Genomic DNA, 13,581 nt, shown 5'->3' with positions numbered 1-13,581 from the left:
TAACGGTAAGACTGACTTTTACTCATACATATATATAATGTTAGACTTTTAATGTTATATATATATATATATATATATATATATATATATATATATATATATATATAGTATAGGGTGCATTTTATACTTTTAAAATACTATGTGGTTAACTTTAACAATTACACTTTTAATTCAATTAAATGGTTAACCTAAACTTTTATGGATTTATTAAATCTCTTTTAATTATACTCCTTAATTAATTAATAAAACCATAAGGGTGTATTTGAACTTTTCAAAACTAGGGTTTTAGAATTTAATATTCCTAATCAACTTTTAATCAACTTTTAAATTCCAAAACTTGAGGGCAAGTTTTGAAACATTTCAAAACAATTTAGTTTTAATCTATCTTAAAATTTCGAATTTATGACATTTAAATTTAAAATTTTAAATATTAAAACTTTTGATTTAATAATTATCTTGAATTAGACTATTAATTTAATTATTAAATCATAAGGGATTATCTAAATAATGAGGATAATTACCATTTATACATTTAAGTTATCCATAATCCCTTAAATTATCTATATAGATTTCGAAAATATTGGATGGATAATGCAAGATCTTGAATTACCATATATAACAATTAGAGGATAATTACAAGATATGGGATAATCCAAATCCCTAAAAATTAGGATCTTATCTTGGGGAGGAGGCAAATTTCGAAAATCAAGGGATTTTAACAAACCCTAGATTTCGAAATTGAAGGGTTTAAGGAAATGATTTGAAGATCTTATTCAAACTCTTGCAAATTAGGGTTTGCAAACCCTAATCTCGAAAAAAACTAGCCTCCTAGGGTTTATTGGCAATAAACCCTAATATATCAAGTTCATACAATTGAAACCAAACCAATGGCTCTGATACCACTGATGGGTTTTGGTCATAAGACATCCTATGTGTTCATACAAACCCTAATGCTTGGATCTAGGTTTCTCTATTGTACATGCTTTGAATCCAAGACTATAAACCCTAATTCTAGTATATGGAAATCGATATTAACATATAATAAGGTTTAAGAACATAACTTGATTGTTATATAGCAATAACAATCCTAATTCCACCTTGAATTGACTTTGGAATGCTTAGAGTCACAAGTGTCACTCCTCTAATGGCTTACAAACACCAAGAGCAAATGGAGAAGGTATAAAGAGAGAGGAGAGAGGTTAGAATTCATCCTTAGGACTTCTTGGGAACAAGTACACGAATTATAAGGCCTTAGGACTTTATATAGGTGTAGAGATAGGGTTTAAGTCATTATCCTTATCTAGTTGCTTATCCACAAAGCAACCATAAGATAAGCCTTGAAAACCCTTATCCTTTATCCTTTGGACGATTTCAAGGATCCTTATCTCCTTGAATTCGTTCAACCCATATTTAGGATAACCATTACCATATTTTGTAACTATCACATAATTACAATTCAGCCCCTCTAGTTTAATTAATTACACTTGATCACAAAATTAATTCCTAATTAATTATTGACCAATATTAATTAAGCAAATATGATTTCTCCTTTAATATATTATTCTTATAACATATTAATAAATCATAATAACCTCTCTCTCTCTTTATTTATTTCTCCAATCAAGTTGCTTTGGTGAAGGCAACCCAAAAGGACCATGCACCATCGGGTCAAGTACATACCAAAATAGTTATGGACTTCGACACTAATCCAACAGGTTTAAGGCAAGGACACTCTCAATCAAGCCCCAAAGCTATCACTTTCTGATCACATGGCTCCAAACCAACCTAGATCTGAAGTTGCAACCTCAAATCTAGTCTTTATACCCGAAATAGATCCCAACCATGCTAAAGAACCCCAAATCACATACCATGGATGAAATAACAAGGAAATAGCTTAAGGTAAGGTCCTCTCACCTCAAAGATGAGTCTAAACTGATGTAGACTTCAGATCCACAAGCTCTCTTGATGCTATTCTCAAATTCCTCCAACTTCTCTTCACCAATTTCTTCTTCCAAGCTTTAACCTTCTCAACAATGGAGTCTCTCACGATTTAGGGTTTATCTGGAACACTCAGGGAAGATAGAGGCTAAAATGAAGGCATATCATTCTTTAAATAGGGTGCAAACCCCATGAATTAGGGTTTCTCATTCCAGCACGGACTCGTCGTGTCCAGCCTCCAACTCGGTGAGTCCGGTCACTTAACATGTGTCCGGCACACGCTTAGACTCGACGAGTTGTAGCTCATACTCGTCGAGTTCCTCTTTTCCAAACTTACATTTTACCCCCTGAACTCTTGATTTTGACTTTGGGATGTTACATTCGTGGATCAGATTTGGGTTTGTGGGTTCCATAAATAAAATTGATAATTACACATCAATAAATTCTTGATGCAAACATATTCAAATTTTAGACACTTCTTAAACATCCGAATGAAAATTAAAAAAATTCATAGAAACATATAAAAACATGTTCAAACTAAAACATTAATATAAATGCCAAACAACAAACGTGTTTCACATGTCAAATGGTCAATGACATCTTATCCTAGTGTATAAAGTGTATAATATTTAAGTCTTAATACATTTAAAAAATAAATATTTTTTTATTAAAATTATAAACGGGTTGGCGGGTCAACCCGTATATTTTTTGAGAAATTCATATATGACATGTTTAATAAACGGGTTTGCGGGTTGAAAAAACTCAACCAAAATTTGTTTATTTCGCGTCGTGTTGCAGGTTGTGTCAAGGGTCGTATCGACAATTGTCAGGCCTTTGAGGCATAAACTTATGCTCTCAACGGATGATTATTTGGTACACGAAAGCGACTCGGATGGTAAGTCATAAACTTATGCTCTCAACAAATGATTAGTTGGTACATGAAAGCGACTCGGAAACCATCGTTAAGGAAATTCCTTTTTCAAATAATAATAATAATAATAGTTAAAAACAACATAACTTTCTAAGAATCATTTTTTTTCACTAAATGCATTTGAAACCCCAAACTCTTCATATTTCATTCTAATATATCTATTTTATAATTTACATGTAAAATATTATTGGATTTTTCGAATTATCAATATAGTAAACTTAAAATGTTTGATTTAAACATGTTAAATCAAAACATCAAATAAACTTTAAAATATTAGAAAACTATTTGTTTAAAATATTTTAAAATGTTTAAATGTAAAACTAAATCGACATGTCGATTTAACTAAAAATATCCAAAACAAATTTTTTGTAGTAAGTGAAAATTATCCAAATAAATGGTTTTTAAATTAAATAACAATAATTTTAGTTGAACATAACCTTTTAAATTACATTACATTAATTTACAAAAAATGTCAAATAAGTAATTTTTGAATTAGTCAATCGTAAGGTTAAAAGTAAGATTAAATTGAGAGTTATATTTAGTTTTATTTAAAAATCATTTGCGAGTAACGACCATTAAATGATTCGATTTTAAATGTTATAATATAATTAAAAATCATTGCAATTTTGTATTCCAATTTAGTGTAAGAAACTATTATTTCATAGTTAATATCAATAGCATAATTATTTCCAACATGAACTTGTCAAATTCTAACTATAAAATTTTATTTTGCCCAACACGCAAATATTCACCTATTTTATATTTAATATAATTGGGTGTCATGTTAGAGCAAATATAAAACTGGTAATATTAAGACTTTCAAATTTCAACTAATATAGGGCCGTTAAATATGTGTAAATGGTTGTCAATGACTAAATTATGACATTATCCATTTGTAAATGATAACATTTTTTAGAATTAAATATAAGACCACAATGTATTGTGATATATAGTTGAAAGCAACCATTTCTCATTCTACCAACATTAAAGTTACAAGCATTGATGATATAAGAATGATTATAAATCAAGAAAATACGCCGATATCCTGAATGAAATACAAATACTTAAAAAATCATCATCTTTTCCATTACCCTTTTTGGTATAAAAAATAGTCCTAAAAATAAATATTCAAAGATTTGTATTTAAAGATCTTAAAGATTTCACTAGAACCTTTGCAAGTGAAAGTCTCTATTTAGGTTTCAAGTTAACGTTCGATGCAATCTCCACTATAGAACTATCCACAAACTTTAAAACATTCATTAATGATTTTAAATGGGTTCTTATTTCTTCAAAAGTTATTAAAAAATTGATTATTCCTTCAATAAAGTTCACATTATCAGAATTAGTATACATAATTATCATAATTCCATCTAATGTATCAAATTTTAGTTGCATTCATATCCTCTTTTTAAGTGATTACTCGTATTTTTTCAAAAACATCCAAAAATCATTATATTTTAGATAATCATCATAAAAGACCATTTTGAAAATTTGAAAAAAGCAATTATATTTTTGGATAACTATCACAAAGGATATCACATTTTTTTAAATACCCATAATATGATGTCGTCAAATTATGTCACATCATCATACAAAGTTATTAGTTGATATGTCAACTGGCAACCTTGTTGACCGATTAAATGAGTATACTTATAACAAATTGATAAAAGAAGTGTCCAACTTGAGAAAAAAAAATACATTGTCAAAATCAATTTTTTATGATAACTAAATTTGTTTAGGCTTTACCATTTATTATAAAATATGATCAAATAACAAAATTAATTATAAATTAAAGAAAGACATGAGATCAGATATAACTTTTATTCCAATACTTATGATGAAATCATCGAAGTTTACAATACATAATATTCACTATTTATACTAGATAATGAAGATGAAATGTGAGGTATGTTATGAATGTTAATTATAGTGGTGCATAACTACAGTTATAAAACTCATAATAATGTTTGCTATAATGTTCACTAATTATGGAGAATAATAGGGGAATATGGATAATTCAATAGTAATTCACTAAATAATAATTCATAACACTCCCCCTTGAATGACGATTATATCATGCCTCATTAAAACTTTAATAGGTAAAACCTCATGGGAAAAACCATTTATTAAGGAAAAAGAGTACATGATTAATAATAGATCTTTGAAACAATTGTCTCGTTAAAAACCTTGCTAAGAAAACCCAGTGGGAATACATAGCTAAATAAAAGAGTACAATATATTTCCAACTCCTCCTGATCAACAAATCACTTGATTTCCTTGAAGCACCGCATAGCAATGTTTCGTATCATCTTTTCAAATTTGGATGTATGAAGTGCTTTAGTAAACAAATCGAGAAAGTTGTTACTTGATTGAATTTTCTGGATGTTAATGCCACAATCTTTTTGAAGATTATGAGTGAAAAAGAACTTGGGTAATATATGCTTGGTTCTATCACCTTTAATAAATCCTTCATTGAATGGAGCTATACAAGTCGTATTATCTTTATATAGTATGGTTGGAACATCACTGTTAGAAGTTAGACCACAATTCTTACGAATGTGTTGAGTTAACTTTCTTAACCATGTACATTCATGACTTTCCTTATAAATTGTTATAATCGCTGCATGGTTAGAATAAGCAGCAACTAATGTTTGTTTAAGAAAATGACAAGAAATTATGTTACATCCGCAAGTGAATAAATAACCTGTTTGGGATCAAGCTTTGTGTGGATCAGATAAATATCCAATATCTGGATATCCAATTAACTCTGCATTTGATGAATTTGCTTAGTATAAGTTCATATGCACTATACCTCGAAGATACCAAAGAATATGTTTGACTCCATTACAGTGTGTTCTCATTAGGTAAGAACTATAACTTGCTAATAAGTTTATAGAATATATATATATATATATATATATATATATATATATATATATATATATATATATATATATGTATATATATATATATATCATGTATTGTATTATTAGCAAGATACATTAGTGCACAAATAGCACTAAGATATGGTACTTCGGGGCCAAGAAGTTTTTCATGTTATTCATAACCTCGAAATTGGTCCTTTTTGGCATCTAGGTACCTTACCACCATCGGGTTACTCAATGGATGTGATTATCCATATAAAGCCTTATAAGCACGTTTGCTAAATAATTGGATTGATGTACAAGAACTCCATTTTGGTGTGCTAAATTTGAAGACCCAAACAAAATTTCAACTTACCAAGATCTTTCATTCTAGGTTTTTTTTTTTTTTTTTTTTTGTTCAAACAAGAAGTGACCTTTTCTAATTCTCTAGGAGTTTCAATTATGTTCAAATCATCTACATAAAAATCAATTATGACAACTTCTGGTCTTGAACTTTTTATGAATACACATGGGCTTATTGGATAATTTTTATAGCCATCTTTCAACAAAAATGTACTTAATCAATTGAACCGCATGTGGTCTTAGATTTATTTAATTTTACCAAACATACTTTTTGAGAATTAGACGTTTGTGCTTCTGGCATCTTAAACTCTTACAGTATTTTCATATAAATAGGCGGTAAATACATCCATTAGACACATCTCCAGTTTTGCATATGTTGTCGAACTTATAAAATAACTAAATGTAATTACATCAACTACTGGAGAATATGTTTGGGAAAACCTTGTGCAACAAGTCTTGTTTTATATCTCACAACTTCATTTTTCTCGTTTCTTTTGTGCATAAATACCCATTTGTGTCCCACGAGTCTTACTCCGTTTGGTGTACAGACTTTAGGTCAAAAAACTTTTCATTAAGTAAGAGAATTAAGCTCTTCGATGATTGCAATTTTCCATTTTTTCCAATCTTTTCCATTCCTACATTCCTCCATGGATTTAGATATAATATCCTCATTTTATTCATAATCTCGCGCGCAACATGATATAAAATAATTATCATCGACATCTATCTTATTTTGGTTCCATCTTATTCCTATCATAACATAATTTATTGAGATCTCTTTATTTTCATAATTTTTAGGTACCTTAGTTTCTTTTGTTATTTCATTGGGCTCTTCTAGAGCTTCATTAATCATTTTAAGAGATTTTTGTTTTATATTTTTGACAATCAGTTATATTTGCTCTCATTCCTTTTTAAGAATTTTTATCTGTGGAACTGGTTGGTCTTTTACGATTCAGGCGTGGCTTAGATTTATTTGCTGTTGTATTTTTCCTTTTGGGATATCAATTCTAATTGGAGCATTTACAACCGGTACATGAGACATTGTTACTCATTTAGGGTCAGTAAATGCATATTGCAACTGATATGCTACATTTTGTATATGAATTATCTTTTTCAAGTTTACATTAACTTGAACGAGGATCTAAAAATGAGAGTGATAATTCATTGCAAGAGATTTTATTTTTTAGATTCTTTATTTCTCCCTCTAATGTTGGAAAAATCGGTTCTCAAAATGACAAACGTCAAATCTAGCTATAAATAAATCTCCAATTAATGATTCTATTTTTTTATTTAAATATAGATGAAGATTTATATTCAACATAAATTCTCATTCTTCCTTGAGGACCCATTTTTGTGCAGTGACGTGGAGAAATGCGTACATAAATTGCACATACAAACGTCCTTAGATGAGAATTATTTGGTTCCTGACCGCAAACTAGTTGAATAGAGAAGAACTTATGATAACTAGTTGGCATGATGTGTATAAGTGATGTTTTATGTAAAATTGCATGCTCTTATGTCAATTAAGAAGTTTATAATGCATTATTAAACGTTTTGCAATTAATTGAAGGCATTTGGTTAACGACTCAGCTAGTCCATTTTGCATATGAACATGTGCACCAAGATGTCCAATAGTTATCCCAATTTACATGCAATATTCATTAAAAGCTTGTTATGTAAATTCTCCAACGTTGTCAAGTTGAATTTTCTTAACTGGGTAATCAGGGAAAATGTGCACTTAGGCGGATTATTTGTGCAAGTAATCTTGCGAAAATGATATTATGGCTAGATAACGAGCACACGTACGACCATCTAGTTGACGTGTCAACTAAAACCATAAAATATCTAAATGGTTCACATGGTGGATGAATTAGTCCACATATATCCCCTTGAATTCTTTCTAAGAAACTAAGACTCTTATACACAACTTTATTCAATGATGGATGAGAAATTAATTTTCTTTGAGAACATGCAACACAAGATAATTCATTGGTTTGAAAAATCTTCTGGTTATTCAATGTATGTGTTGTTGCACTGTCTACAAGACATATATCTTCCTCATTTCTTTTACGAATATCCATATTTCTCTTCAATAAATAAATAAATAAATAAAGCATAAGAAACATTCGGCTAAGAGAAATAAAGACATAGTTTACTACTTTGGGAAGATTGTGACAACATCATTTCTCATGAAACGAATATGACACAAAAACATAATAAATGTCATGAAACAAAACTACACATTATTCACTATCCATAGCACCACTTGTCCATTTTGGGAGACAAGAAAATTGATGACATCCAAATGTATCAAAATAAAGATTTGTATGTTAAGGAATTATTAGTTAAGAAAGTCCAAAAAAATAACTTGTAAGCATTGTATATGTTAACTTATAAAAAACACATACTTAAAAATGACAATAGTGATAAAGAGTTAGAGCTCTATGGTAGAATCTTATCGATAACGTGTTATAAAATATGATCAAATAACAAGTTAAATTATAAAGTAAAGAAAGACATGAACATGAAAATAACTTTTATTCCAATACTTGTGACGAAATCATGGAATTTTACAATACATAATATTCACTATTTATACTTGACAATGAAGATAAAATGTGGGTTATGTTATAAATACTTATTATAATGGTGCATAACTACACTCATAAAACTCATAATAATGATTGCTTCATAACACCCTTATAGTTTTGAATCTTTATTACTTTTTTCAAAATAAAACAAAGAACAACATTCTATGTGATTCTCGCTTTCGAACCTTACCCATATAATCCAATTTCCATTTATTTGATTTTGTTTTCAAACGAACGAGTTAAATAAAGTAATATACACAATTTAGTAAATTTGATCAACCAATTTTAATTATTCATTTAAAAAGTACTTTAAAATTGAGCCCAAACGCCCAAAGTATGTCCAGCCTTGATAAACAAGGCCCAATAAACAAACCCTAGCATTTCATATCCAGATATAAACCTCTATATCGCTTCTCTAGGGTTCCTCTTCCTAAATCTCACTTCACTCTCGTGCGTTTCTTGTATAACCAAACAAGCAAACCATGGCTGAGAGAGGCGGAGAACGCGGTGGATTCGGTAGGGGGTTTGGAGGCAGAGGAGGCCGTGGTGGAGACCGTGGCAGAGGCCGCCGTCGTGGTCCTCGTCGGGATGCAGAAGAAGAAAAGTGGGTGCCCGTCACCAAGCTTGGTCGTCTCGTGAAAGACGGTAAGATTTCCAAACTCGAAGAAGTCTACCTTCACTCCCTCCCAATCAAAGAACACCAGATCATTGATCAGATCCTCCCTTCACTCAAAGACGAGGTCATGAAGATCATGCCTGTCCAGAAGCAGACTCGTGCTGGACAACGAACACGGTTCAAGGCTTTTGTGGTTGTTGGAGATGGGAACGGCCACGTCGGGTTGGGCGTTAAGTGTTCGAAGGAAGTCGCAACTGCGATTAGGGGTGCGATTATATTGGCGAAGTTGTCGGTGATTCCGGTGAGGAGAGGTTATTGGGGAAACAAGATTGGTAAGCCACATACCGTTCCGTGCAAGGTCACCGGTAAATGTGGTTCAGTTACCGTTCGATTGGTTCCGGCACCCCGTGGTGCAGGGATTGTGGCTGCTAGAGTTCCGAAGAAGGTCCTTCAGATGGCTGGTATCGATGATGTGTTTACATCTTCCCGTGGTTCTACCAAGACACTAGGAAACTTTGTCAAGGTTCAATTTCATTCATTTCCTTTTTCATCGATAACAACTTCCCTTAAATTGTTGTTCTTGATCAATTATTATACCTGCACAATTGCATTTATACTTGCTTTGTTTGATAACATCTTGTGTACATTAACAACCTAATTGTTATTACTAATGCGATATTTGATTATACAGGCTACTTTCGATTGCCTTTTGAAGACTTATGGATTCTTGACTCCTGACTTCTGGAGGGAGACAAGATTCAGTAGATCTCCATTCCAAGAGTATACTGATTTGCTTGCAAAGCCCACCACAAAGGCAATTACTTATGTTGAAGATGTTGCTGCTGAAATTGCTGCTTGAAAATCATGGGGAGAGTATGTTTTGTCTTTAGAACGTTTTGATTATAGATTGTTACCAGTCGTTTTTAAACAATTTTATGTTTTGAGTTATGCTTGTTTTGGCTATGGTATGGTTGCACATTCATATTTTCTAATATTATGGTGATTTTTTTTTTATTTATTGCTCTGATGAAACTGTTGAATGGTTGAATGTTCAAGTCTTATGAGAGCCAGATGGAAATTTAGATTAGATTTGCTGTTCCAAATTTTTTTTAACTATTACTTATATATATATTTTTATAAATATTATTTTTATCTTTTAAAATAAAAATGACCCCACCTGGGCCTTTGTTCATGTTCTAGATCTAGTTTTCCAATTGAATACTTGCAAACAATTTCATCGTCGTATAACAAAATCAAGCTCCAAAATTTCATCGTTGTAGCAAAATTGGAGCAACTTTTTGGATTATCATCAGAGGAGATTAATTCATGAGCTTGTTTTAGTAAATACGACATAAGGTATTTCAGTTTTTCGTTTTTCTTTATACTCGATTTCAATCCTAGCTTCTTAGGGCAAGCATTAGATTTCGTTTTAAAAACCGGTTTCAGATTTGTTGCTGAAGATGAAGGTTTAGCAACCATTCAACTAATTCGTTTTCTTGTTGTCATCATCTATTACAATGGTTTCCGATTGCTCTTTCTCCTCATTTTTTACTTCGATGTTTGAAAATCACATTGATCAAGGAACCGTAGTTAGGAATCGATTTGTATTCCTGACCGCAAGATAAGTAACTTGAAGAAGATTGGAGCTTTCCATTTTGCATATGTTGTTAAAGAGTTGATCCGTGAAGTTTTCGTTGATTGCAATGCTTAAATCGATTGAATCGGTGTTGGGAGTTGCGTGTTCATTACAGTTTCGTATTTTGGTTTATTTTGGTTACAGATTTTAGAAAATTGGTGTTGATTTCATTTAGGTTTGAGCTTTAGATTATGGATTTAGTATTAGGCTTTAGGTTCTGGTTCTAGTATTTGATATGGTGGTTGTAAGAGGTGCAGTGGGGGCGCCAACAGTGGTGGATTGTTTCAGAGAAAGAGCAAGACGAAGGAGGGATAAATGGAGGTGGGACCCACAAAAATTTAATATCTTTTAGAATAATTATATAATTAAATTAAAGGCAATATAAATGATTTAAATACATTAAAAAATACTATATTAAGGGCAATATAACCTTTTATGTCTATAGGGATCAGATGTCCAAGTTAAAACCAAACAAGGAACGGTTCGAATTAATTTTTAAAAAATAAGGATATAAGGTAACTATAAATAAGGATATAACGTAACTTTTGGTATCTGTACGAGAGATGATTCGTATAATTTACTCTAAAACCAATTTTCTATTATTCCAGTACACACCCAATTCAACCTAATATTTTACTCTTTTGCAATTGAGGTTAAACCAAACCAATTTGGAAGATGTAAACAACTTAATTTTTTTCATTGTTGAATGTTTTTCATACATTCTTAATCACATCGTCTTCTAGGGCATTTAAGCTATTCTCTTACAAACTCGTGCCCTATGAGCATATAATTGGATATGTATGCAATTTGTTTAGTAGAGTATTGAAAAGGCTGTTCATCTTATGTGGTTATAATCTCATGACTTATAATAGTAAATGTGTGGATTGTTAATCTTCAATGATTATATTATGAATGATGATACATGCAATCAAAATATTATACATCATATTTTTGCCCCAAACAAAACAAACATTAAAGAAATGCAAAACGAGCTTTTAAATTTTCAAATATTGTTTCAACATCTTCTCTAGCAGTCTCCTCATGTTCAGTGAACAACAAGGCATCCCACGAAGAGCATATGGCATCAATGAGATAATAAGTCATATTTTTTCCTTATTATTCACGATGTAACTCATCATTGGTGCTCGACCTGCCAAGACATCATCAAAAAGAGATCGTTGGAGGATGTTAATGTCATTGCACGAATATAATGTTTCGAAGAATGTATGTCATATTTATAAGTCATATGATGCAACGACTTCTAAAATCCATGTTCTTCCCCAACAAGGATTAATCTGTGCCAAATCATCTTGGTTGAGACTTCGAAAGTACCATTCATGAAAACATGAAATGATACCTTCTACAAACTTTGTAAGAACGTCCTTTGTTAAAGTCTCACTTATTTTCAAATACTCATCACGTGTATTTGTTGATGTCCAATATGTGAATACCCACATACCAATAACTTTGCGTTTAATAAAGATGATATCGGCAACTGCGCGTTTAAGAAAAATAATACTGAAAACTTTGCATTCAATCAAAGCATAATGAAAATATATTACAAATACTTTGAAATACAAATACATAGTAAAATATCTCACAAAGATATTAAAAACATGAAAAAAAAATACATAGTAAAATATCTTACAAATACATTAGTTTCCATAAAATTTAGACATTAGAATACGTTTCATGTATTCTTCTTGAGACGACACGAGCTGCTTTTGTAGAAGTGTGCTCAAATGACGACATGAGTTGCTTTTGTAGAAGTGTGCTTAAATGTTCTAGTTGCATCTTCATTATCTTATTTTCTTCCATTTTTTGCTCATTTTGTTTTTTTTCATGATTTTTACTAAATTATCTCTACTAAGCCTCATGGTAGCAAGGAACTTAGAAAGGGTTAGAAATTAAGAGTTTAAGATTTGATATGAAGTATGCCAATATTATATTTTATTTATATAGAAAAAAATCATGAATTTTAGTATTTAAAACACAATTGATTAAGATAATGTTAGATTTTTAAAGATAATAAGTTTTATTCAATAACTATATAACTAAATCTTCACTGAAAAACTCATGGTAAAAGTAATTGAGGTGATCTGTTGTGAGCTGAGACGGAGGTATGACCTAGGTCACTAACATTAAAGAAGTTTTTTTTTTTTTTTGAAAGTACAGCAAGCTTTCGTCCAAAACCCCTCAAATAGGGTAGTCTTATATCACTATGAGAAAGACCTTAGGGTTTAAATTGTCAAATATAATTTTATATTATTGAAGGCTAAATTACAAAAATTGTTCTCATATTTTGATTAAAATTATAGGTTTGATTCGATCTTTGAAAAATTGATCGAGACCATCATTGTGGTTTGAAGAAATTACACTAATGGTCATCTCATTTAATTTTATTAGAAAACAACTCTTAGACAAATGACATTTACTGTCATTTATATCTTTTGCTATTTTTATTATTATTTTCATTTATTCATTTTAATATTTATTAAAGGCCGATCATACCGTCTCAACCTCTTAGCCAAAAAGTTCTTACAATTATATTCTCATGCAATACTACCATTCTTACAAATCAACCACCTAGCAATACCACCTACCATTTTTTATTCTCTCACGTTAGTAAACACCTAACCACG

The 13,581-nt window shown here is 30.7% G+C and overlaps 1 protein-coding gene across 1 annotated transcript; it reads left to right on the top strand.

The window, feature by feature from the left end:
* Positions 1 to 9,066: 9,066 nt before the first annotated feature.
* LOC145010806 (Ribosomal protein S5 family protein) lies at positions 9,067 to 10,317 on the top strand. Its single transcript, XM_078969354.1, has 2 exons — positions 9,067 to 9,826; positions 9,995 to 10,317. The coding sequence occupies exons 1-2, from the start codon at positions 9,170 to 9,172 to the stop codon at positions 10,160 to 10,162; spliced, it is 825 nt and encodes a 274-aa protein (XP_078825480.1). The 5' UTR covers positions 9,067 to 9,169; the 3' UTR covers positions 10,163 to 10,317.
* Positions 10,318 to 13,581: the final 3,264 nt, after the last annotated feature.

This window comes from Lactuca saligna, chromosome 8 (genome assembly GCF_052625555.1).
Source record: "Lactuca saligna cultivar CGN05327 chromosome 8, ASM5262555v1, whole genome shotgun sequence".
In the NCBI taxonomy this organism is placed as follows: Eukaryota; Viridiplantae; Streptophyta; class Magnoliopsida; order Asterales; family Asteraceae; genus Lactuca; species Lactuca saligna.
The sequence above is the reverse complement of the archived record's forward strand: the minus strand, read 5'-3'. Positions and strand labels throughout refer to the sequence as shown.